General features: G+C 46.1%; 1 protein-coding gene across 2 annotated transcripts in view; it reads right to left on the reverse strand.

Moving 5' to 3' along the window:
- The window catches only part of mfsd13a (major facilitator superfamily domain containing 13A), a 66893-nt gene extending 42907 nt beyond the window's left edge, over positions 1 to 23986 (reverse strand). For both annotated transcript variants that reach the window (XM_070876486.1, XM_070876487.1), the window contains exons 1-2: positions 23766 to 23986; positions 4929 to 5207 (exon numbers count right to left, since the gene is read on the reverse strand). In XM_070876486.1, the coding sequence (XP_070732587.1) occupies positions 4929 to 5090 (162 nt within the window). In that variant the 5' untranslated portion in view covers positions 5091 to 5207; positions 23766 to 23986. The remainder of the gene's footprint in view (positions 1 to 4928; positions 5208 to 23765) is intronic.
- Between the last annotated feature and the right edge of the window lie 3948 nt (positions 23987 to 27934).

Here is a 27934-nt window from a genome sequence, read left to right on the forward strand (position 1 = left end):
GTGAGACCACAGTTTCAGCCGAGAAGCAGCAGGTGGACTGCCTTGTCTGTTGAAGTGAATGTTACAGCTGCACTTTCCTTCTATGCCTCTGGATCGTTTCAAGGTACAATTGGAGGTGTGGGCGCCATCTCTCAAGGTGCAATACAGGTCTCAATTCGCCAGGTCACTGCTGCACTGTATACGCGGAGGAATGACTTCATCAAGTTCCCAATGACCGCACAAGCAATGCGTGACAAGGCTGTGGGCTTCTGCAGGATGTTGATTGTACCCATATCGCCTTGCGAGCACCTGTCGAGGATGCCGAGCAGTTCAGGAATAGAAAAGGCTTCCAATCCATTAATGTGCAGCTCGTGTGTGACAAGTATCGCATCAGGTCAGTCGACGCAAAATACCCTGGCAGCACCCATGATGTGTTCATCCTACGCGACAGCGCTATATCTGACATGTTTCAGCAGCAGCCAGAAGGGCAGAGCTGGCTACTGGGAGAAAAAGGGTACGGCCTCGTTACCTGGCTCATGACGCCCCTACACATAACCCGGACGGAAGCTGACTACCAATACAACATGTCGCACATTAAGACACGCAGCATCACAGAGGACCATTGGCATCTTGAAACAGCGTTTCCGATGCCTGGACCATTCCGGAGGCAACTTGCAATATTCCCGAGATGGTGGGTCACTTCACTGTTGTGTGCTGCATGCTCCATAACTTAGCCACCGTGAGGCAGCAGCAGCTGATAGTGGACGAAGACGACCCACCTGCGGTGAGTGCCTGATAATGATGTGGAAGATGCAGGTGACGAGCAGGAGGAACTGCTGGAGGAGGATGATGAGGATCAGCAAATCATGCAAGTGCCTGAGGCTGGAGCACGACGTCGGAGGAGGGCGGACCATCGTGCTCCTTTAACGATTGCTCGAGCCTTGCACCAGCAGCTCATCCGTGAACACTTTACTGATGCCCGAGGGCTCAGCAACAACTGTTCGGCTTTGACATGTTTATTTTTTGCAGCTGTTCCTAAATGTTGTGTTGTGTTAATGGAACATGATTCAGTTTCAATGTAAAAAATATTTTATTGAAAATTTTAGAATGTACTTCACTTTAGTGTAATAAAATAATTTTATCAAATTGTACTTTAATATGGCTAAGATCACTTAAAAACTTTAAAGTCACTTACAAACTTATAAAGTTGCATCACTTAAAACAATTTCCATTTGAAAACAGTTACAAGAGTAAAATCAACAACAAAAACAACAGCAAAGAAAGGCTGCACCCATCTCAGATTCACATCTCGGTGAATGTGCATGGCTTCATGGGGGGTGGGGGGGGTTACAGCTTGGGTCTCTACAGAGACTTGTGCGGGGATTGCCGTGGGAGTGGCAGTGGATTGGCCTGGCTGAGTTCCCTTATTGCAGCAGCTACCTCCCTGATGGCCTGTGCCGTTGTTTCGGCTGCCTCTGAAATGTTCTCCTCATGACCCATGTCATTATTGCTATTTCTGCCGTCACCTCATCACCCACCCCACTGACGGTGTTCACGCGTGATCGGGTAAGCTCATTGGTCTCCACACCCAATGCCATTACCTTAGCCAAATTCTGTTGCACCCTCCATCTCAGGACAGCGTGGTACATCTCCTTGGCCTCGCCCTGGGTCTGTCTCGCAGAACCCCTTCCAGTGGGAGGTGCAGGCTGGGATGGTGTGGCCATGGGTGTTACAGGCTGCATCACACCAGCACTGGGAGTCGCAGGCTCGGACGGTGGGGCATTGAGCGTTCCATACTTCATTCCAGCAGCACTGGAAGGTGCAGGCTGGAATATTGGGGAACTGAATGATTCATAATGCATTCCAGCAGCACTGGAACCCGCAACCTCTGGACATTCGAAAGCATCCAATGTCGGACTTAAACCACGATGCAGGGACTCGGACGAGCTGAAACCACAGAATGTCGAACCAGACCCTAAACCACTATACAGGGACTGGGACGAGATGAAACCACGGAATGTCAAACCAGACCCTAAACCACTATGCAGGGACTGGACCACGCTCAAACCACGGAATGACGAACCAGAAATCATGGAAGTGCTTGGCAACGCAAGTTCAAGATTCTCCCCTTCATACATCTCCATGGCACCCCCTCCCCCCGACAAAGTGGAATCATCTTCTGTATCTTCAGGATTGGCATCAGGTTCTGCAAAATATAACAGAACAGTCAAATGGTTAGCAGCAGAGGAGGGGGCAGGATGGGTGGAATGAGTAGGCTTACACGTAACAGGCCAGGCAGCAGGTTATTTTGAAGGGCCACGATGCATTTTCAGTACTTACTCTCTCCCTCGCGAGTGGGCCCAGCTTGTGCAGTACTGATTGCTTTTCTCCAGCTCGTACCCATCAAAGCAGCGACCCTCTGTTCCAAGGGTGTCAGTCGGTGCAGATTTGGCGGGCCTCCTCCTATTCGAGTTCTTTCCCTTTTGTTGTGGGCCAATTTCTTCTGCAAAGATGAAAACATAACTTGTTAGAGAGGGTGCCTTTCTGCTGGGTGGGACATTTACAGATGCAATTCCATTGACAAATAAAAATATTACTTACACTAACTGCTTGACCAAGGTCCTGCCATTTCTTTTTATACTGCCTTCCATTTCTCGTGATATTCACCACTGCGCAGTAATCTTCTGCAACTTTGTTCCAGCGTTTATTAATTTCTTTGGGTGGCACTTGTGACCTCTGTTGCTCGAATCTTGCCATCTTTCCTCGATTACATTTACTAGTACCTCCACTTCTTGATGCGTGAAATTCTTTGTTCTTGGCGCACGGTGTTGCATTGCTCTATTGAATTGACACCGAGTGATTTTTCAAAACACCAAGTCCTTATTTTGCTTGCAGCAATGAATGATTCTCACTTATGCAGTACTCCTTGTGGAAGTTTAGCAGCTGATTTCTTGCACAGTACTCCAAACAGCACTCCTATAGCTTTCAAAACATCAGGCATCCAAAACTAAGTGAGGTTCTCCCTTTAAAAATGGCCGATTGCCAATGTTATTGCCCCACTGAGCATGTGTGAACGCTGCAACACGCATGTGCGCTGCCGGCACTCAGGCACGCAGATCAGGCCCCGCCCCCCCTGCCGGCTCTGCGCAGCCAGCACGGACCTAGCTCCGCCTCCCTCTTCTGCACCACGCCACCTCGACAGACTGCCCGAGAATAGGCCAGAATTGCAAGGTTTTTTTTGGCACTGCTTTTGCTTTACAATATCGGTGGGGGGCTCGGAGGTGCGCCGTTTTATCTTTGTGGGGAAATTTGGGCTCAATGACTTTACAGGTTTCTATAGAAATGAATAGGGAAAAACAACTTTGAGGGCCCTTACATTGCTGTAAACAGTAGTCAAGCTGCAAGAAGAATGTTCCCGATGTTGGAGAAGTCCAGAACCAGGGGTCAGAGTCTAAGGATAAGGGGTAAGCCATTTAGGACTGAGATGAGGTGAAACTTCTTCACTCAGAATTGCGAACCTGTGGAATTCTCCACCACAGAAAGTTGTTGAGGCCAGTTCGTTAGATATATTCAAAAGGGAGTTAGATGTGGCTCTTACAGCTAAAGGGATCAAGGGGTATGGCGAGAAAACAGGAATGGGGTACTCAAGTTGCATGATCAGCCATGATCATATTGAATGGTGGTGCAGGCTCGAAGTGCCGAATGGCCTACTCCTGCACCTACTTTGTATGTTTCTATGTTCTTTGTGGGATCTTGCTGTGTGCAAATTGGCTGCTACATTTCAAAAGTGACTGCACTTCAAAAAGTACTTCATTGGCTGTGAAGTGCTTTGGGGTGCCTGGTGGTTGTAAAAGGCGCTATATAAATGCAAGTCTTTCTCTTTTATTATCAGAGTGGGTAAATAGTATTTTTCAACACATGGTACAAGATATGTCACAACACTGAAAATAACGGTTTCTCGTCATTTGATTTTTCACTCTGCCTGACTCGTTCATATCCAAGAAACAGCAACTGAAGAGACTACAAAAATATTCCAAATATTTTTCCAAGTACTACAATTACTCATTCCAAAACTGCCTTCAGCAAACCCCAGACAAATGAGTGAAGTTTGAAACATGGATTTTATTTAAATCAGTGCCTGATCTTTAGCACAGATAAAAAATTGAATTACCTGGGGTTTTTTTTAAATAACTGAAGTTACATCTGTTTTACATTGTACTATTTTTAACACTCCAACTGTGCAAGAGCTTTTCAGACTGACGTGGCTTACAGCGTCACTACTTCATTCCCTGTTATAGATGGGATTTGAAGACAAAGAAATGCAAATGTCTTGTCACAGGTCACGATAAATCTTTTTTTTTTTTAAAATGGTCTACACTACAAAATTCATTCATAATCTGAGTGCAATCTACAAAATCTTTCACTTCAACAGATGAAAAGGGACCTTTTGATTCAGCACAATATATCTGGCATTCGATCTCATTTTAAGCCACAATCTTATTTAAGTAGAGAATTCAATAGATAAAATAGGGATTGCAAGTATTTCTGAACCAGATCATTCATTTCCTTTCACCGATTAGCAAGGTTATATTATTGGAAGATTAGCTTATGTTGTTGAAAACTGCAGGTTGTTTGGCTCGTTGTGAATAAAGATTTTATTGCAACTCAAAGAAGTTACTTTGACAAATGTTTAATTCCTGTGCAGGTACTTACAGGTTTGAGCAATTAACAAAGGACAAGTTGCACTTGCCAGTTCACTTTCTGCGATAGGTAAAACTTAATGATGCAACAAGTCAAGTGAGGCATAAAAAAATTCTGTTGAATAGTTTAGAGCGATGGTCATGGAACAGTAACAGCTGTGACCATGTATCTCGAGTGCTGATAGAAACATTAAGGGTTTGCTGCCAAATAGAACTTTTAAAAAAGTAGAACATATAAAAAACACTCACCTCACCAATCCAGAAGGATACTTTATCGATTTTGTAAACAGATACAAATGTATCCACATAGTACAGGAGGAACACATTATGCAGAATGGAGACAAACAGAGATAAGGAACCATACAGCACTGCTGTAGGTATGTCCAGGCAGCTCACTGATCGGATTCCCATGACTTCAGCAGTCCATTGTATTGTAGCTCCAGCTCCTTCACAGTCATTTCACTGCTGGCTTTGGCAGAGAAGTCTCAAGTTTACGACAGCGACCAAAAGCTGCCAATCCGGGGTAAGCTGTGAACAGCATTCCAAAGATAACATTAGTATATTCATCGGGAACAATATTCAACCCTACAATATACTGCACAAAATCCAAGCTGTTACATTCCCTGATATCAGTCGCCAGTGTTCCTTCTCTCTATAGCTTCTTGTATTATACAAGATGCAGCCAGATGTTCGCCCCACAGCATAAAAAAAAAGAGAAGTACATATTCCATTTGGATTATAAAACGACAGGACAGAAAGGTGTGGTTTGCATTTCACATACAGTTTAGCAAATGGATATTGAGTTTTGATATAACTGGTGTGGCTACTTTCATTTCCGTAACCCAAATCCCCCTATAAAGCTACGTATATATCAATTAATGTTGCATTTAAACACTACAATAAAATGGTTATTCTAGCAGATTCCCTCCCTCCCCCCCATGGGTATAATACATCAATATATAAAAAACACCCAAATGAATACAAATTAAAAAAGGTACTAAATACTGTGCCCTGTACAAAAACAGTAAATTGCAGTGAAAATTACACATTAAAAGAGGGGGAAAGACTACTGCAGTTGAATTGCATTACTATATGCCATGGTCAAATCACAGGAACCCCATTAGTTTCTGATACTATCAACGCAAAATAGGAGTCAAAGACAAGAAAATGCTCTCCAGCTCAATATTCTGGTAAACTGGCAAATACAAAATCATTGATATACAGTAATACCAACCTCGATGTTTCAGAGATTGCCAGTGGATGGAGTAAGATATTCACTAAGGATGCTAATGGGCTTTGCAGTCCAAGGTACCTTGCCTCGAGCAGAATGATCGGTTAACAGCAAGTCCGCACAAGGGCAAGTGCATGTCCACAACCCTTCTCTGAAATGTGAAACATTAATAAACTGCCGTCCTGTGTTGCCATTTCAGAGTGTCTTTTTGAAGACAGTCCATCAGCCTTTCCTGTCAACATCAGTGGAAACTGCAGTAAGCCTCTTGTACTTCCATCAACACAACAACTCTATTTAAATTTCCTTTTTCTGCATTGTGAAGATATCGATCAACTTTTCTTCAATCTAACTATATGGTAAAGGTAAAATTTGACACAGCTGTATTCTTTATTCAGACACAGGCAGGACTGTCAAAGGATGCGACCCTCCCTGAACTTCCCCATTTATCTCCCATCCCAGGCAGGAAATATACCAAATACCCCAAAACAATAGGCTTTTGTCTCGCTCAGCTTAATCTCATTTGCAAAAGCTCTGTGCCATGCACAACACATCCTGAATATGCACTTACATGACAAAATCGCAACAGCAAGGGCACAAGGGAGAGATCATTCTATTTAATCGTAGCCAGAGAATCACCTGCAATGGCTTCCCTTCCCACCTCCGCATAGTTACCTCTGGCAACCCCCCAAAGATCCATCCTCGGCCCCCTCCTATTTCTCATCTACACGTTGCCCCTTGGCAACATTGTCCGACAACACAGCGACACTTTCCAAATGTTTGCTGATGACACTCAGCTCTACCACTTCTCTCGACCCCTCCACGATCTCTAAATTGTCAAGACTGCTTGTCCGACATACAGTTCTGGATGAGCAGAAATTTTCTCCAATTAAATATTGGGAAGACCGAAGAACATTGTTTTCGGTCCTCGCCACAAAGTCCGTTGCCTAGCCTAAATGCCATCCCACTCCCCAACATCTGTCCGAGGCTGGACCAGACTGTTTGCAACCTTGGTGTCATATTTGACCCTGAAATAAGCTTTCGACCACATATCCGCGGCATAACTAGGACCGCCTATTTCCACCTTCGTAACAACGGCTGTCTCTACCCTTGCCTCAGCTCATCCGCTGCTAAAACCCTCATCCATGCCTTTGTTAGTGATACCCGCCCTCCTGTATGGCTCAGAGACGTGGACCATATACAGTGGACACCTCAAGTCGCTGGAGAAATGCCAGCAACGATGTCTCTGCAAGATCCTGCAAATCCCTTGGGAGGACAGACGCACCAACGTCAGTGTTCTCGATCAGGCCAACATTCCCAACATCGAAGCACTGACCACACTTGACCAGCTCCGTTGGGCGGGCCACAGCGCCCACATGCCCGACACAAGACTCCCAAAGCAAGCGCTCTACTCAGAACTCCTACACGGCAAGTGAGCCCCAGGTGGGCAGAGGAAACATTTGAAGGACACCCTCAAAGCCTCCTTGATAAAATGCAACATCCCCACCGACACCTGGGAGTCCCTGGCCAAAGACCACCCTAAATGGAGGAAGAGCATCCAGGAGGGCACTGAGCACCTCGAGTCTCATCGCTGAGAGCGTGCAGAAATCAAGCGTATACTTCCCATCCACCCTTTCCTTCAACGACTATCTGTCCCACCTGTGACAGAGACTGTAATTCCCGTATTGGACTGTATAGTCACCTGAGAACTCACTTTTGAAGTGGAAGCAAATCTTAGATTTCGAGGGACTGCCGATGATGATGATGATGATGATGACCTCTAGACTGGACTACTCCAATGAATTCCTGGCTGGCCTTCCACATTCTACCCTACGTAAACTTGTGATCCACAACTCGGCTGCCCATGTCCTAACTCTCAACAAGTCCCGTTCACCCATCACCCCTGTGCTCGCTGACCTACATCGCCTCGATTTCAAAGTTCTCATCCTTATTTTCAAATCCCTCTATGACCTCACCCCTCCCTATCTCTAATCTCCTCCAGCCACTCAAGGACCCCCCCCCCCCCCCCCAATCCTAGAGATGTCTGTGCTCCTCTAATTCTGCCCTGCTGAGCATCCCGGATTATAATCGCTCAACCTTTGGCAGCCGTGCCTTCTGTTGCCTAGGCCCCTAGCTCTGGAATTCCCTGCCTAAATCTCTCCACCTCTCTTTCCCCCTTTAAGACGCGCCTGGATGTCTAGAGACATACAGGTAGGAAAAAGAAAATGAGGGAGGCTTAAATAGGGGATTCCGACGGCTAAATACTGCTAAATCTCTGGGGGAGTTAAAACGCAGGGGTGAAATTCAGAAGGATTTTAGGAAAGCAAAGAGAGAGCACAAAAAATTCTTGGCAAGTAAAATCAAGGAAAATACAAAGATGGTTTTATAAATATATTAAGAGCAAGAGGATAACTAAAGAAAGGGTAGGGACTATTGGGAGACCATGAGGGTAATGTCTGTGTGGATGCAGGAGATGTGCGTATGGTTCTGAATGAATACTTTGCATCTGTTTTCACAGAGAGGGGCGATGCAGACATTGCTATCAGGGAGAAGGAGTGTGAAACATTAGATGAAATAAACAGAGAGAGAGAAGGCATTAAGGAGTTTAGTAGCTTTGAAAGCGGATAAGTTCCCAGGCCCGGATGAAATGCATCCCAGGCGGTTAAGCGAAGCAAGAGAGGAAATAGAGGCTTTGACCATCATTTTCTGATCCTCTCTGGCTTCAGGTGTGTTGCCAGAGGATTGCTAATGTGGCACCTTTGTTTAAGAACGAAGAAAGGGATAGACCGAGTAACTACAAGCCAGTCAGCCTAACCTCAGTGGTTGGAAAAAGATTGGAAAAAATTCTGAAGGACAGGATAAATCTTGATTTAGAAAGACACAGATTAATCAAGGACAGACAGCACGGATTTGTTAAGGGAAGGTCATGTCTGACTAACTTGATTGCATTTTTAGGAGGTAACAATGAGGGTCAATGAGGGTCGTGCATTTGATAGTGTATATGGATTTCAGCAAGGCTTTTGATAAGATCCCACATGGCAGACTGGTCACAGAAGTAAAAGCCCATGGGATCCAGAGCAAAGTGGCAAGTTGGATACAAAATTGGCTCAAAGGCAGGAAGAAAAGGGTAATGGTTGATGGGTGTTTTTAAGACTGGAAGGCTGTTTCCAGTGGGATTCCGCAAGGCTCAGTACTAGGTCTCTTGCTTTTTGTGGTATATATCAATGATCTAGACTTGAATCTAGGGGGTATGATTAAGACGTTTGATGATGACACGAAAATCAGCTATGTGATTGATAATGAAAAAAAGCTGTAGACTGCAGGAAGATATCAATCAACTGGTTAGGTGGGCAGACCAGTGGTAAATGGAATTCAACCCAGAGAAGTGTGACATAATGCATTTGGGGAGGGCCAACATGGAAAGGGAATACACATTAAATGATAGGACACTGAAGTGTAGAGGAACAAAGGGACCTTGGAGTGCATGTCCACAGGAACTTCGCATCCAAGGCATGCAACATCCGAGTTGGAAAATGGGTGTCAAAATGTGAACCTGTTTAATTTCCCATAGCTGATATCTTGCTTGCCTTGGTGTTCGCAGATATTCACTAAAAAAGTAATAGAATCCTCTCCAAGAGGATTCTCTCCCAAGCTTCACCCCACTTCTGTGCTTAACTGATGCCTGTGCAGTTTGACAATCTCAGGGCTTGCTTTTGCATTCAGGGCAGCATCAGAAGCTAAGAGACCAGTTAAAAAATATAAAACATTGGCAGAAATTAGGAAAGTACTGAAACACATCAGCATTTCCTTTCACAGTTGCTCTGGGAGAGAAAAATAAATAAATAGCTGATATTTGTAAAGAAATTAGAACAAAACTGCTAACGGCACGTCCCAATATTCTTGCTGGATAATTTTATTTTTAAACCAGTTGCTCCAGAGGTACTCCAGTCAGTGCTGCTAGGATTTCTTAAACTTCACTTTACAGAGTTGTCGCTTCCTATTTTGCTGTCACATGTTCGTGGCAATACCGCAAACACAAACAGCGTGGCTTTTTGGGTGGTGCACTGGAGCTCATTAGCAATGATGAGGTCATCAGCCCATTCTCCAGCTTGACCGGAGGAGAGTTTGTAACAGGATAGGATTCATTTCCTGGTAGAGCTTAAAGGTTTGGTCAATCCTTTCAGTACTCATCTTTTATTGGAGTGTGTAGAGACTGATCCCAAAACTTAAGGTAATGACGTATGAGGAAAGACTGATAATCCTGGGTCTTTGCATCTTGAAAAGAGTGGATATTATAGAAGTGTTGGTCATAAAAGGTCTGGACAAATTGGATCCAAGTAAGCTTTTCCTCCGTGGGCAAAATTTTACATGCAGGGCAGCATCAGAAGCCAAGAGACGACGGGAGGGGGATTATATTTACAAATCAAGGACAACAAAAAATAGGAGAACTTTAGTTTACTAAAGAGTAGTAAGTATATGGCACATGGGTGGTGGAACAAGAAACCTCAATGGGTTTCAAGATGGAATGAGACAGGTCAACAAATAGGATTCAGGGTTAGCCGAAATTCAACAAGGGAGCATTGTAGATAGGTGGGCTGGATGGACTGACTGTCTTCTGTCTGAAACTGTTGCTATATTAAAGTCTCAGCTCAACACTCATTTCATTACAAAGTAACTATAATTCCAGAAAAACTCAAACCAATTACTAAGCATTGGATCGAACAGGTGTGTACTGGCTGAATAAACAGCGATTGTACACACCAAATTATTACCTTAAACAGCAAATCCCAGGATGACGTAAAGGGGCAAACTCCCTTGGTTTATTTCAAAAATGTTACGTGGGGTTTTGCAAATGAAGTATGATTCACTACAAATTGCAAATGTAGCTAAAAATATTCCGACTGGAATCTCTCAGACGAATAACAAATGTGTAAAATATTGCACAGCTCTGGAATGACTCTGGGCAAAATGCTACACAGGAAGATCCATATTCGATTTGTTCATATCATCTGGGACAGAAGTGGTGCACTACAATTGGGTTCAGTGCTTTCAAGCTGGAGGCTGGGAATATCATCTCAGGCAGTGATGTACTAGAGCAGCCAGCTGGCCAAATGTTTGAGTTGCCCCACTAATCTCCTGCCGTTTCCTACCTTCTTTGCACTCCGTAATCATATATCACTCATTCACTAGTTTTGCCATGTGTACCTGTTCTCCAGCTCAGAAAGGTCAGTCATCCTGTGTCTAGAGTTCCAACCTCTACCCATTTGCCCAAGTGCCATCACTCTACACCACAAACCTCAGGGGAGGAGACAGCAAGGTGGTGGGAACAAGTTAAGCGTTGCAAATGCAACCTTAAGCAATGTTACCATTAGATACACTGCAATAGATGGTACCCCTTTTTCAATTGTACTATCACCACAACATACCAACTCCTCTTTTTCAACATTTACCTTTCCATTCCGTTTGATTTCTGTCATGCTATGTACCATATTTGTTATGCAAGAAGGCAGGCAATCTGTTACCGAACCTATTTTTAAACATGCACCACAGTGGCCCAGAGTGACTCTCCTGCCAATTTTCCTCTGCCTGCTGGAAAAATGCCCAGCAGTTGCTCCATGCTTCCACTGATGACACTGTCTTGTGTACAGAAGTAAACCAAGTCTTTCCACCCTGTAATTTGATAATATAGTCTCTGAATACTTCAATTTTCTGCATCAGAACCCAGGCTGGTTGAGGGCTAACCCTTCTTCTGAAATGTCTGGCAAGGCTATTTTTAAACTGACATGCATAGAAATTAGGTGCAAGAGCAGGCCATTCAGCCCTTCGAGCCTGCACCGCCATTCAATATCATGGCTGATCATTCAACCTCCATACCCCTTTCCTGCTTTCTCTCCATACCCCTTAATGCCTTTGGCCGTAAGGGCCATATCTAACTCCCTTTTGAATATATCGAACGAACTGGCATCAACAACTTTCTGCAGTAGAGAATTCCACAGGGTAACCACTCTGAAGAAGTTTCTCCTCATCTTGGTCCTAAATGGCTTACCCCTTATTATTAGACTGTGACCCCTGGTTCTGGAACTCCCCAGCAACAGGAACACTCTTCCTGCCTCTAACCTGTCCAATCCGATCAGAATTTTATGTTTCTATGAGATCTCCTCTCATTCTTCTGAACTCCAGTGGATACAAGCCCACTTGATCCAGTCTCTCATCATTATGTCAGTCCTGCCATCCCGGGAATCAATCTGGTGAACCTTCACTGTACTCCCTCAATAGCAAGAACGTCCTTCCTCAGATTAGGAGACCAAAACTGAACACAATATTCCAGGTGTGGTCTCACCAAGGCTCTGTACAACTGCAGTAAGACTTCCCTGCTCCTATACTCAAATCCTCTAGCTATGAAGGCCAACATGCCACTTGCCTTCACCATCTGCTGTACCTGCATGCCAAACTTCAATGACTGATGTACCATGACACCCAGGTCTCATTGCACCTCCCCTTTTCCGAATCAGTCACCAGATAATATTCTGTCTTCCTGTTTTTGCCAAAGTGGATAAGCTCACATTTATCCACATTATCCTGCATCTGCCATGCATTTGCCCACTCACCTAACCTGTCCAAGTCACCCTGCAGCCTCTTAGCATCCTCCTCGCAGCTCACACTGCAACCTAGCTTAGTGTCATCTGCAAACCTGGAGATATTACACTCAATTCCTTCATCTAAATCATTGATGTATATTGTAAATAGCTGGGGTCCCAGCACTGAACCCTGCGACACCCCACTGGTCACTGCCTGCCATTCTGAAAAGGACCCGTTTATTCCGACTCTCTGCTTCCTGTCTGCCAACCAGTTCTCTATCCACATCAGTACATTACCCCCAATACCATGTGCTTTTATTTTGCACACCAATCTCGTGTGGGACCTTGTCAAAAGCCTTTTGAAAATCCAAATACACCACATCCACTGGTTCTCTCTTGTTCACTCTACTAGTTACATCCTAAAAACATTTCAGAAGATTTGTCAAGCATGATTTCCCTTTCACAAATTCATGCTGACTTAGACCAATCCTGTCACTCAAATTCAGATGAACAGTTCAACTCAAATTTTCTCTTAGTACCTCCTGATATTTACTATGATTATACTTAATTTATATCTGCTCTTAGACTAACATCAGTACAAAGTGCACTACTTCACACCAACTCTACAGATGTAGAATAAAAATCATATAAGTTGCTGCATCCTCAGCACATTGAAGTGTGTTCCTTCAAACATAATTACTGTTGCACAATTACTTCATGGACAATCTTGGGTGTGCTTACAGAATAGAAATGTTCTTTAGTGAAACAGAATAATACTGCCCCTGCAGGTAATATACAAACATGACAGTATTTTTAAAGAACCCAAAACAGGAAATGCACAGTGGGTCAATCAGTATCTAAAAAGATAGGGAGAGACCGACAGATTAATGTTGCGGGTGTAATCCTTCATCTGAGCGGATTACGACTGACCTGTGTATTTTCAGCATTTGGAGGCTTTTCTTGTTGTTCTGACTTAACTACTCTAATGCTGCCCTTACGGGAACTTGTGTCATTTAACATCTCCTACCTTCCATCCCATCACAGACCTCACCTTTTATTCGTCCCTCCTCTCTCCCGTTTGCCTGCTTCTGCACTTGCTTAAAACCAGACTTACCCAATTTTTTCCAGCTCTGTCGAAAGGTCTTTCTCTCTCTCCACAAATGGTGCCTCATTCATGCACACCCTCCCCTGCCTCAAACACTCTGTTCATCTGACTTTGGCATCTTGCGCATCTTGACTTCATTCCCCAAATATCTCCTCTTTGGCTTAGCATTCATTTTTGGTTAACACTTCTGTGAAGCATTTAGGCTTTGAACGAGATTTTTGGACTCTAGGGGAAATCAAGGGATATCGAGATCAGGCGGGAAAGTGGAATTGAGGTCGAAGATCAGCCATGAACTTACTGAATGGCGGAGCAGGCTCGAGGGGCCGTATGGCCTATTCCTGTTTCTTATGGAACATTTTGCTGCATTAAAAAGGCACAATATAAATGCATTATTATTGCTGCACTGTTCTCTCAGCAGAAAGCACAACGATAGAAAGTAATTTGCTAACAATGACCAAATATGGACAGAAAATTAGGAATTCCAAGTTTCCCATTGACTTTATCCATTGAGTAAACGTATCAGAGACCAGCAATGTCCCCATATTGGATTTCCAGTCCATGATCTGCCAACCAGTCTCAGCTGGGAAAGCAAGAGAGGCACTACACTTGGCCTCAGCATTCCTGGGTTAAGGATGGAAAATTATTTAGCACTTGTGTACAATTTCTAAAGCTGACAAACAACATTTGGGTCAGTCCCCACATAGAAAGTAATGGTCCAGCAAGGTAGCACAATTGAAACACCAATACAAAACGCCACAACAATGTGTGGCATGGTTTTGACTTTCTGCCATGTTGCTTGGTTCTTGATCCAAGAATTAGAGTCCAAGCACCTCATCTCAGTGGAGGAAGATGTAATAAGGAAAGCCACCCCACATCAAGTGTTGATGCCTGACAAGATTGAGTTCAGGTGTCACACATACACTGGTCAAACACAGCCTGCCCACATTAATTGCCAAGCCTCACACGTGAGTAATGGTCACTTAGTAGAGGTACAGGAATGTAACCAGACCCTGTAAAATTATACCAACATGGCTTTAATGTATGGAGTTAATGTATTCAGGAAAAAAGAATGAAAAGATTGGGAGAAAACTGGTATGAAAAAGAAAAATGACTTGTATTTCTAGTGCTTTCTGACCTCAGAACATCCCAAAGTGCTTCACAGCCAATGAAGTATTTTTTGAAGTGTAGTCACTGTTGTAATGTAGGAAACATGGCACCAAAATTGTGCCAAACAGCAATGAAATGCTGCCCAGATAATGTGTTTTAGTAATGTTGGTTGAGGGATAAATATTGGCCAGAACACTAGGGAGAACTCCCCTGCTCTTCTTCGTAAATAGTGCTCTGGGGTCTTTTACATACATCCACGAGGGCAGACGGAGCCTCAGCTTAACCGAAAGATGGCACCTCTGACCGTGCAGTACTCCCTCAGCACTGCACTGGGAGAGTCAGCTAGATTTTTGTGCTCAAGTCTCTGGAGTGGGACTTGAACCCACAACCTTCGACTCAAGAGGCGCGCGGTAACCACTGAGCCAAGGCCGAGACACAAATGAATCAACTGCCTGGAATGTTCTAGATGTTGCTGTCTTTCCCAACAGGTCCTTCAAGGGGGGGTGGGGGTGAGGGGGTTTAAGGGAACAAAAAAAAGTTACTGAAAACTTCACATTAACTAAATAAGATCAGAAGGTAAGACCATGCAGTCCATTTCTCAAGAACCCTCACTCCCCAGTTACATTTTGAACATGCCTAAAGTATTTACCTCCACTACACTGCCAAGCAAATTATTGAAAATATTTTTCACAATTTTGAAAGATTTCCTAATATTGGATTTAAAATGTAATTTTCACTCATTTAAAATACACGATATCCAGGAGTAATCACCCCTGCTTCGGCCTGCTACAGAAATCTTCATCTATGCTTTTGTGACCTCCAGACTCATCGATTCCAATGTTTTCCTGGACCACCTCATCTTACACCCTCCATAAACTTGAGCTCATCCAAAACTCTGCTGCCCGTATTCGAAGATCTCTGCATCCCTCCAACTCTGGTGCACCCTGATGTTTCCTTTAAGCTGCGCAGCCACAGGGCTTGAGGTCCCACGCAGCTTCATGATACAAAAAACGCATGCGCGGAAGCTTGAATTGGCCGCGAAACCCATTAAATTGGCCAAAAAAAAAATTATGGGGAACGTTGCCTCAACCCTCTTTGCCCCACCACTGATGGCCATACCTTCAGCTGTTAAGGCCCCAAGCTCTGGAATTCCCTCCCTAAACTTCTCTCTCCTCCATCTCCCTCCTGCTTTAAGACCCTCCTTAAAAAAAAACTCACCTCTTTGACCAAGGCTTTAGTTCCCCTCCCAATATCTCCATTGATGGCTCGGCGTCAATGTGTCTTATTGCGTTACTGTAAAGCACTTTGGGACATTTTTCTACGTTAAAGGCACTAGAAGTTGAAAGCTGATGTTAATTGATTAGAAACAGAACACAGCCTGCACTGTATTACAAGTAACCAACGGAGACTGATGAGCTTCTGAAAGCAAAACTCAAGTGGTTATTATTTCAACCCAAGATACACCCGTTGACTTGTGACATGCACAAGTGTTATTTTGCTTAAAAATCATAACACAAGTGTTATGTCTTGAATATAGAGTCAGACTAGATATTGCAAGCTCAAAGTAAGGTGTGACCACAGTCCTTTATTATAGATCTCAGAGTGCCTCTTCAGCCTGTGAGGCCTCCTTATATACAGGTGCTCCCAAGGGATTGTGGGATCCCCTGGGACTCCAGGGGATAAGCCCTCTGGTGGTTAGACATGGTTTTTAAAGGTTTACATACATAAGCATTTCATACTATTGTGTATTTTCTATTAATTGTAAAAGCTTGCTGGCAAAATTTGACACGTCGCAATGGTGTCTCGCATTACTTCAAAAGTAACATTGACAAACTATAGTTATATAGTGCCTTCAATGTAATAAAACATCCCAAGGCGCTTAAGGTTTTTCTTAATCTCAGGATGGTTAGATCATACCAAGCCAATAATCTCATTTTAGAATTCAAATGACAGCCAAACAATAATTTGCAGTTATACAAAATCAAAGAACATCTCAACGTACTTTACAAAGTGGAAAGAGAAAAAGATACATGATGGGAAGGGGACAAAGAATGCACTATTTTTAAGAGTTTTTTTTTTTTAAAAAGGAAGGAAGGGATTGGTTGGAGGATGGGGAGGAGGGGTGGTGGGGAAAAGTTTGACTGAAGCAGGGAGCACAACTAGAGGGCAGAGGAAACAGGGAACAACCAGTGTGCAAACCAAAACGTACATATAAAATGATCTCACCACAACCAGAGTTAAATTAGTTTTACTATCGCTGCAGGGGTTACATTATTCAGTGAATACATGACATAAATACTAGTTGTATGCTAAAAGCACAAATTTTTAAACAAGCATCAGAGTTAACGACAGTAATTGGGGAGAGGGAAAAGGAAATTAAAAAACAAAGCAGCCATTTTTCTTGCAAATACTTATCTCCGGATAATCTTGCAGCCACAAAACTTCCCCCCATCACTTATGTACTGATCAATTCCTCACATGTAAAGACATTTCCTTATAAGAATAGATTTTTCGAAATGGGTAGAAGTCTGTGATCCCCTCCCCTCAAAAAAAAAGTAATGAGGGGTTGAGAGCAGACACACAAACCTGTTCTCCCCTGCAACAGTAAGCCTTCCTGTTACTGAGGAAAGGCCCCAAAGAGACAGACTTGCCCCTACCCCAGGTACAGCAATGCGAGGGGCTGAGACCAGATAGACACAGACCTGCTCTACCCTTCCTGTTGGGAACATAGGAACAGGAGGAAGCCATTTAACCCCTCGAGCATGTTCCACCATTCATTGAAATCGTTGCTGATCTGCGACCCAACTCCATATATCTGAATACCTTTGGTTAACAAAATGTTAGCAATCTCAGATTTAAAATTAACTGATCGAGCATCAAGTGCCGTTTGCAGAAGAGTTTTCCAAACTTTTGCCACACTGTGATAAATCCTTACTATACAGTATAAATGCACACGAGGCCCATGCTTGAGGTCAGTCTGTGACCTGTCCTTTATTCCTTAGCACTCAAGTGATGGAAGTAGGTGGAGCTTCCCCTTTTATACCTGAAGGTCAGGTTAGGAGTGTCTCCCACAAGTTCACCACCTAGTGGTCATTGTTCTCACAGTGTACAACTTAGGTCAGATTATACATGGGTTACAATGCTGGTTGAATACATGACATGACCTCTCCCCCCCCCACCCACCCCCCCCCCCCTAAAGTCTTATTGGGATCACAGATTGAGTCTCTCTGGTGGTTTACACTCTCTTGCGCCTGAGTTGGGGCTCCGGTTGTTGGGCGCTGGCCTAAGTGTCTGCTGTTTGTGGTGCCTCAAGCCTATCCGGACTGGGCTCTCCTCCCTTTGGTTCTGGTGTTCGGTCATCTGTGGTGGAGTGAACTCCAAATCGTGTTCTTCCTCTGCTTCTTCTATGGGGTTGCTGAACCTCCTTTTTGTTTGATCCACGTGTTTGCGGCAGATTTGTCCATTGGTAAGTTTAACTACCAGAATCCTATTTCCCTCTTTGGTAATCACAGTGCCTGCGAGCCATTTGGGCCCTGCAACGTAGTTGAGGACAAAAACAGGGTCATTTACATCAATACATCGCGCCCTCGCATCCCTGTCATGGTCGTCATATTGTGACTGGCGCCTGCTCGCGACAATTTCTTTCATGGTGGGGTGTATAAGGGATAACCAGGTTTTGAGCGTCCTTTTCATTAGCAGCTCTGCAGGTGGAACTCCTGTGAGCGAGTGTGGTCGGGATCTATTGGCCAACAGGAAGCGTGATAAGCGGCTTTGTAGGGAATACCTTTGGATTCTGAGCATCGCGTTTGATTATCTGCACTGCTCGTTCTGCCTGGCCATTCTGACATGGTTAATTCCATTGCCTGCCATGAAGCCCTGGAATTCAGTGCTTGTGAAGCACGGGCCATTGTCGCTGACCAAGATGTCCAGTAGACCGTGGGTGGCGAACATTGTCCGTAGACTTTCTACCGTGGCAGAGGATGTGCTTGAATTTAAAATGTCACACTCGATCCATTTGGAGTAGGCATCTACTACAACCAAAAACATTTTTCCTATGAAAGGACCTGCGGAATCCACATGGATGCGTGACCAAGGCTTGGCGGGCCATGGCCAGTGGCTAAGGGGGGCTTCCCTGGGCGCATTGCCCAGCTGGGCACACATGTTGCACCTGCGAACACAAAGTTCCAGATCTGCGTCTATCCCTGGCCACCAAATGTGTGACCTGGCAATTGTCGTCTTCATGACAATGCCCGGGTGCTCATTGTGGAGTTCTCCGATGAACACCTCTCTGCCATCTGGGGCATGACTACGCGGTTTCCCCAAAGTAGGCAATCGGCCTGAATCGAGAGTTCATCCCTGCGCCTGTGAAATTGTTTAAATTCCTCAGGGCATGCCCTGTACGTGGCTGCCCAGTCCCCATTCAAGACACAATTCTTGAAGAGACAATAGCAGGTCTCTATTTGTCCAGACTTCAATCTGACGGGCTGTCACGGGTGAGCCTTCGCTTCCGAAAGCTTCAACAGCCATGACCATCTCAGCAGCATGCTCGGTAGCCCCCTCAGTGGTGGCTAATGGGAGCATGCTGAGTGCATCAGCGCAGTTTTCGGTGCCCGGTCTGTACCGAATTGTATAGTCGGAGGCGGCTAACGTGAGTGCCCACCTCCGTATACGGGCCGATGCGTTTGCATTTATGGCCTTGTCCCTTTTGGCCGACGTTAGGGGTTTGTGATCTGTCTCCAGCTCAAATTACCTGCCAAACCGGTACTGGTGCATTTTCTTTACCGCATATACACATGCGAGCGCCTCCTTTTCTACCATCCCGTAGCCCCTTGCTGCCTGGGACAGACTTCTGGAGGCATAAGCTACCGGCTGTAACTGACCCTTGGCATTGATATGCTGCAACACACACCCGACACCATAGGACGACGCATCGCACATTAACACAAGTTTCTTACATGGGTCATATAGCGTTAAGATTGTTGGAACATAACAAATTGTATGCTCTATTAAAAGCCCTTTCCTGGCTGTCCCCCCAGACCCATTCGCGACCTTTGTGTAGGAGCACGTGTAGCGGCTCTAGCAGCGTGCTCAATTTGGGAAAAAAAGTTACCAAAATAGTTCAGGAGCCCCAGGAACGAACGCAGCTCCGTCGTGTTACGGGGTCTGGGTGCTTTCTGGATCGCTTCTGTCTCGGATGCAGTAGGGCTGATCCTGTCTGCTGCTACCCTCATCCCCAGGAATTCTACCTCTGGAGCTAGGAAGACGCACTTCGCCTTTTTCAGTCACAGCCCTACCCGGTCCAGTCTGTGTAGCACCTCCTCCAGGTTGTGGAGGTGTTCTTCAGTATCGTAACCCGTGATGAGGATGTCGTCCTGAAAAACCACCGTCCCTGGAATCGACTTGGAGGCTTTCCATATTTCGTTGTAAGATCGCGGCGGCCGAGCGAATCCCGAACGGACATCTGTTGTACTCAAGCAACCCCTTGTGTGTCGTGATGGTGGTCAGCTTCTTCGACTCACTTGCCAGCTCCTGGGTCATGTAAGCTGAGGTCAGGCCCAATTTTGAAAAAAGTTTGCTACCGGATAGCGTCGTAAAGAGGTCCTCCGCTCTCGGTAGCGGGTACTGGTCTTGGAATGACACCCGATTGATGGTGGCCTTGTAATTACCACATATCCTGACCGACCCATCCGCCTTGAGCACCGGCACAATCGGGCTCGCCCAGTCACTGAATTCGACTGGTGAGATGATGCCTTCCCTCAACAGGCGGTCCAATTCGTCTTTTATCTTTTCCCGCATCACGTATGGCACCGCTCTGGCCTTGTGGTGTACTGGCCTGGCGACCGGGTTTATGTGAATCACTACCTTGGTCCCCATGAAAGTGCCAATGCCGGGTTGAAATAATGAGTCAAATTTGTCTAGGATCTGTGAGCATAATACTTGCTCCACAGAGGAAATTGCATTGACATCGCCCCATTTCCAGTTCATGACAGCAAGCCAACTCCTCCCCAGTAGTGCGGGACTGTCCCCCGGGACAACCCAGAGTGGCAACCTGTTCTCCGAATCTTTGTGGGTCACGACTACCGTGGGCGCTGCCTAGCACCGGAATGATCTCCTTTGTGTATGTCCGTAGCTGTGCGTCAATCGGCGATAATTTTGGCCTCCTGGCCTTGGACGCCCACAACTTTCCGAACTGTTTGATACCCATCAGGGACTGGCTGGCCCCTTGTCTAGCTCCATTGATACTGGGATGCCATTGAGGAGCACTTTCATCATTATCGGTGGCATCCTGGTGTATGAACTGTATACGTGCTCCACATGAACTCGCTGAACTTCAGCTTCCAGCGATTTCCCCCAGCGTTAATTTCTGCAGGTATTTTGCTCATCTCTGCAAACTCCGGCTGAGTGTGTGCCTCCACGCCTCCATCATGAGCTGTTGTTGGAAACAAAAGGTCCCTTGCCAGTCGATCGTCCCTGACTGCCCGTAACTGTCCTTGAGTGCGCCATTAACAGGTGTTGATGGCCCCATTACTGGTCGCATTGTCCCTTGCAATGGCGTGAATCGCCGTTCAGCTTGCCATTGTCTCTGTCGAACTCCCCCTCTGGGTTCGACTACATGTTGGGGCATGCCTGATTGCCCTTGTCTGCCTGGTGAACTGTGTGCTGCTTTAACAATGTTGAATCTCTGTCCCAACCATTCCGTAACACAGTACCTCTCGTCTGTTCTGCTAGTGGCCATGCTCACGTGGTTTAAATCCCAGTTTCTTGTCGCCATTGATAGGTCCTTACTATACAGTATAAATGCACACGAGGCCCATGCTTGAGAGGTCAGTCTGTGACCTGTCCTTTATTCCTTAGCACCCAAGTGATGGAAGTGGGTGGAGCTTCCCCTTTTATACCTGAAGGTCCAGGTTCGGAGTGTCTCCCACAAGTTCACCACCTAGTGGTCATTGTTTTCAGTGTACAACTTAGGTCAGATTATACATGGGTTACAATGCTGGTTGAATACATGACACTTTGCTTGTATTGTTTCCTAACTTCACTCCGGAAAAGGACTGGCTCTAATTTTTATACTATGCTCCGTAGTCCTAGACTCCCCAACCAGCAGAAATTGTTTCTCTCCAGCTACACAATCTGTTCCCCTTAATATCTTGAAAACTTCAATCAAATAACTTTCTAAATTCTAGGGAATACAACCCACTTTGTGTAATCTTTCCTCGTAATTTAACCCACAGAGTCCAGGTATCATTCTGGTAAGCCTACGCTGGACTCGCTCCAAGGCTTCCAAAGGTGTGGTGCCCAGAAATGCTCACAGTATTCCAGGTATGGTCAAACTAAGGCTTTGTACAGCTGTTACTGGGGAAAGGCAGCAGACACACACAGACCTGCTCTTCTCTCCCCCCACTCAGCCTGTGACTGAAAAAAGGACTTGCTTTTATATAGCACCTTTCACAACCACCAGATGTCTCGAAGTACTTTACAGCCAATGAAGTACTTTTGGAGTGCAGTCACTGTTGTAATGTGGGAAATGTGGCAGCCAACTTGCACACAGCAAACTCCAACAAACCAATGTGATAATGACCAGATAATCTGTTTTTGTTATGTTGATGGAAGATATTTATCCCTCACCGATTCCAGGGGACACCAGGGATAACACCCCTGCTCTTCAAAATAGTCTGCAGACCTGCTCCCCTGCGACTGGGGAAATTTAGCAGACCCACACAGATTCACCCCGTGACTGGGGAAAGAATCCAGACCCACACAGACTCTCCCCCTGTGACTGGGGAAAGGCACCAGATCCACACTGACTCTCCCCCTGTGACTGAGGAAAGGCATCAGATCCACACAGACTCGCCCCGTGACTGGGGAAAGGTACCAGACCCACACTGACTCTCCCCCTGTGACTGGGGAAAGGCACCAGACCCACACAGACTCTCCCCTTTTGACTGGGGAAAGGTACCAGACCCACAATGACTCTCCCCCTGTGACTGGGGAAAGGTACCAGACCCACACAGGCTCTCCCCCTGTGAGTGGGGAAAGGCACCAGACCCAGACTCTCCCCTTGTGAGTGGGGAAAGGCACCAGACCCACACTGACTCTCCCCCTGTGACTGGGGAAAGGCATCAGATCCACACAGGCTCTCCCCCTGTGAGTGGGGAAAGGCACCAGACCCACAGACTCTCCCCCTGTGAGTGGGGAAAGGCACCAGACCCACACTGACTCTCCCCCTGTGACTGGGGAAAGGTACCAGACCCACACAGGCTCTCCGCCTGTGAGTGGGGAAAGGCACCAGACCCACAGACTCTCCCCCTGTGACTGGGGAAAGGTACCAGACCCACACTGACTCGCCCTGTGACTGGGGAAAGGTACCAGACCCACACAGGCTCTCCCCCTGTGAGTGGGGAAAGGCACCAGACCCACACTGACTCTCCCCCTGTGACTGGGGAAAGGCATCAGATCCACACAGGCTCTCCCCCTGTGAGTGGGGAAAGGCACCAGACCCACAGCCTCTCCCCCTGTGAGTGGGGAAAGGCACCAGACCCACACTGACTCTCCCCCTGTGACTGGGGAAAGGTACCAGACCCACACAGGCTCTCCGCCTGTGAGTGGGGAAAGGCACCAGACCCACAGACTCTCCCCCTGTGACTGGGGAAAGGTACCAGACCCACACTGACTCGCCCTGTGACTGGGGAAAGGTACCAGACCCACACAGGCTCTCCCCCTGTGAGTGGGGAAAGGCACCAGACCCACAGTTTCCCCCTGTAAGTGGGGAAAGGCACCAGACCCACACAGACTCTCCCCCTGTGACTGGGGAAAGGTACCAGACCCACAGGCTCTCCCCCTGTGAGTGGGGAAAGGTACCAGACCCACACAGGCTCTCCCCCTGTGAGTGGGGAAAGGAACCAGACAGACTCTCCCCCTGTGAGTGGGGAAAGGAACCAGACAGACTCTCCCCCTGTGACTGGGGAAAGGCTCCAGACCCACACTGACTCTCCTCCTGTGACTGGAGAAAGGCTCCAAACCCACACAGACTCTCTCCCCTCTCAGATGAGCTTGTATCCCTCGCCTACCTTTGACTGAAGGCTATCCATTAATCCGCACCGTTACACTTCCCGGCGCTGGGTCAAGCAGCAACAGCTTTTAAAAAGTCTCCATCTTCCCAACCCTCGCCTTCCTCCTCTCGGTCCACGTAACCCAGCTCTTCGTCCTTTTCACCCGAGCCGAGGAGGAGGCTAAAGTACAACCCCGCAACCGCCACTTTGCTGCCTCTCTCTCTGATGCCCCCCCCAACACAAGCGCATCGCCTTTGTCCCCACCTCCCACACGCGCCTATTGGCCGGAGAAGAGCCGCGTCCCGCGCCTGATTGGCTGGATCGACTGTCGATCAGGGCTGCGCACGCGCGGGCCGGCAGCGACGGTTGAGGCGGCCGCGCGGAAGCGCACGTGAGCAGGTCGGGAGACGGGGGCCGGCGGCCGTGCGCAGGCGCAAACAGGGAGCGCAGGTTGGGGGGCGGTCGGCGGTAGCGCCCACGCTCAGACCGGCCAGGCCCGCGCGGGGGGGGGCGGCTCGCCAGTGGAATCGCGCGCATGCGTACCCACAGGCAGCCGGGGACCGCTGGAGGCGAGCTGGGGACTTTGATTGACAGCTGGTGCAGACGTGGCGCTCAGGATATCTGAGGGGGTTGCAACGGGAAACAGGCTGCAAAGAGAACAACAGCCGGCGTGGGTCGGGGAAATAACAGAAGAGGGGCTAGAAATATGCCATTTGCAATAATGTTCTCAAAAGTTGGCGAAATACATCACTCCAAATCACTGACAGTTTTATTTCTGATGAAAAGTGATTTCCCAGTATTTACTGCATCACCTTATCCCCAAGAGGAAGGTTCGGATACAATTTCGCTGGTTTACAAATCAGTGCAACTATTTGAAACGAACATGCCTCGTTATATTGCAAATGCCAGTCATTGCAAAGAGGAGAAAGAACTTGCATCAATATAACGTCTTTGACGATGTCCCAAAGTACAGCATGGTACTTTTGAAATGTAGTCACTGTTGTAATGTTGAGATTTTAAAGTTACTATTTTGTTGATGTCTGGCTACATCCAGCTTTTTTCCACCTCTAAATGATTGTAATGCATTTGGAAATAGCATCATTAAATTTGCAGATCCCTTCACGAAGATTGCCTGCCGGCTTATCGTTTAATAAATACAATCTCCCAATGTGGAACTGAATCACACAGACTAGGAGCTGCGATGGTGCCTAACATGGATTAGCCGCTGCATAGAGTTACATTGAGAACAGCCACTGGCATAAAGTGCCAGAGAGAAAGACTTGCATTTATATAGCGCCTTTCATGAGCACCGGAAGTCCCAAAGTGCTTTACAGTCAATTAAGTACCTTTTTGAACTGTAGTCGCTGTTGTAATATAGCCATTTTCTACACTGCGAGCTCCCACAACCAGAAATATTATGACCAGATAATTTAAGAACATAAGAATTAGGAACAGGAGTAGGCCATCTAGCCCCTCGAGCCTGCTCCGCCATTCAACAAGATCATGGCTGATCTGGCCGTGGACTCAGCTCCACTTACCCGCCCGCTCCCCGTAACCCTTAATTCCCTTATTGGTTAAAAATCTCTGTGTCTGTGATTTGAATACATTCAATGAGCTAGCCTCAACTGCTTCCCTGGGCAGAGAATTCCACAGATTCACAACCCTCTGGGAGAAGAAATTCCTTCTCAACTCGGTTTTAAATTGGCTCCCCCGTATTTTGAGGCTGTGCCCCCTAGTTCTAGTCTCCCCGACTAGTGGAAACAACCTCTCTGCCTCTATCTTGTCTATCCCTTTCATTATTTTAAATGTTTCTACAAGATCACCCCTCATCCTTCTGAACTCCAACGAGTAAAGACCCAGTCTACTCAATCTATCATCATAAGGTAACCCCCTTATCTCCGGAATCAGCCTAGTGAATCGTCTCTGTACCCCCTCCAAAGCTAGTATATCCTTCCTTAAGTAAGGTGACCAAAACTGCACGCAGTACTCCAGGTGCGGCCTCACCAATACCCTGTACAGTTCCAGCAGGACCTCCCTGTTTGTTTTTGTGATGTTGACTGAGTGATAAATATTGTGCCAAGACACCGGGGATAATTCCTCTGCTCTTCTTCAAAATAGCGCCATGGGTTCTTTTACATCCACCTGAGAGGGGGGCCTTGGTTTAATGTCTCACCCGAAAGACAGCCCCTCCGACAGTGCAGCATTCCCTCAGTACTGCCCCTCCGACAGTGCAGCATTCCCTCAGTACTGCCCCTCTAACAGTGCAGCACTTCCTCAGTGTGAGGGACATTAATCTCCTGGACACTGCTCTGGCAATCCAGGAGAGAAAAACATTCATAGGGGCATTAGGGGAAAAAAAGTGTATTCGTTTTAAAATGATTCGAGATAGGAAAAGAGGCTATTTGACTGGGTGGGTGGTTGGAGGTCATGGGATAACACCTCCAGGAATACATCACCATCAGGGTTGGCAATCCTATGTGTAACTGTGCTGCAGTATGAGTTAGCAGCCTTAGAACAGGAGGGAATAAGTGGCGAAATAACTGAATTTAGATCATTTAATAAAAACTGCCACTTGCATCAAATCATAGAAAATGACAACACAGAAGGAGGCCATTCTGCATCATATCTGTGTCGGTCAAAAAAGAGTTACCCTGCCTAATCCCACCTTCCAGCACTTGGTCCGGAGCCCTTTAGGTCACGGCTCTTTAAGTGCAAATCCGAGTACTTTTTAAATGTGATGAGGGTTTCTGCCTCTACCACCCTTTCAGGCCGTGAGTACCAGACCCCACCACCCTGTGGGTGAATATTTTTTTCCTCATCTCCCCTCTAATCCTTCTACTAACTACTTTAAATCTATGCCCCCTGGTTATTGGCCTCTCTGCGAAGGGAAACAGGTCCCTGACCAGAGGGATCATAGGATGAAATCTCAAGCAATACAATGCAAAGTGAGTTTGAGATTAAAAGAACACTATGTTTATTGTGTTCTTGATCAGTGAGATCTGGACATGCTCTTGAAGCATTGCCATCATATGTCCACCAAAATGGAACTGTGAACTAACCCAAATCCTCAATGTCACAACAGAATTCAAGCGATTCATAAAAAGTAAATTGCACTTTAAATTAGTCTCAAAGCACTTCACATAAGAAAGAAAGAAGTTGCTTTACAATGAATTAGTGATGAGGTAGGATATCAAAAACAATAGTAAGACCAGTTAATCTCTTTTCAGTTGAGGGAGAAATGTTGACAAGGACATTGGAAGAACTCCGTATGGGATTTTTGATATTCACTTGAAAGGACCAGGCAGGCAACGGAGGCCTTGGTTTAACATTTCATTCAAAATGTGGCAGCATTCGTTCAGTATGACACTGGAATATCAGCCACTGTCTGAGGCTGAACCAGACCGTTGGTTACCTTGCCATCCTATTTGACCCCGAGATGAGGTTCCAACCACATATTCGTTCCAGCTACTTCCACCTACTTCCACCTCCGTAACATCGCCCGTCTCCGCCCCTGCCTCAGCTCATCCGCTGCTGAAACCTCTAGACTTGACTATTCCAATGCTCTCCTGGCCGGTCTCACATCTTCCACCCTCCATAAACTTGAGAGCAGAGACATCATATTGGCTCTCGCCTCTGAGTCACAAGGTTGTCAGTTCAATTTCTACTTCCTTAAGAAGATGATGCTGTCATCTCTTTTAAAAACATCAATATTGCAAGAAGGCCTGGAATAAAAAACAGAAAATGCTGGAAACTCAGCAGGTCAGGCAGCATCTGCGGAGAGAGAAACAGAGTTAACATTTCAGGTTGATGAACATTCGACAGAACTTTCCAGCATGTTCTCTCGGGCACATGACTCAATGACCCGTGTAGGCAACTGATTTTTGCCAGTATCAATTATGGAACCCATCTACCCCAGACTCTCAGCATTGAGCTCTAGAAACTCACATTTACAATTCAATCCAATTTTCAAAATTGACTGATTTATTTCAAATTAAAAGTGTAAAATCGATAGGTAACATTTAAACTTCAAAACATTGCAAATTGGCTGCCGCGTTTCCCACATTTCAACAGTGACTATACTTCAAAAACAAATAATTCATTAGCTGTAAAGCAATTTGGGACATCCAGTGGTCGTGAACGGCGCTATACAAATGCAAGTGTTTATTTCATCCAAAATCCAGTTGAGA

The sequence above is a fragment of the Pristiophorus japonicus genome, chromosome 3 (genome assembly GCF_044704955.1).
Source record: "Pristiophorus japonicus isolate sPriJap1 chromosome 3, sPriJap1.hap1, whole genome shotgun sequence".
Taxonomy (NCBI): Eukaryota; Metazoa; Chordata; class Chondrichthyes; family Pristiophoridae; genus Pristiophorus; species Pristiophorus japonicus.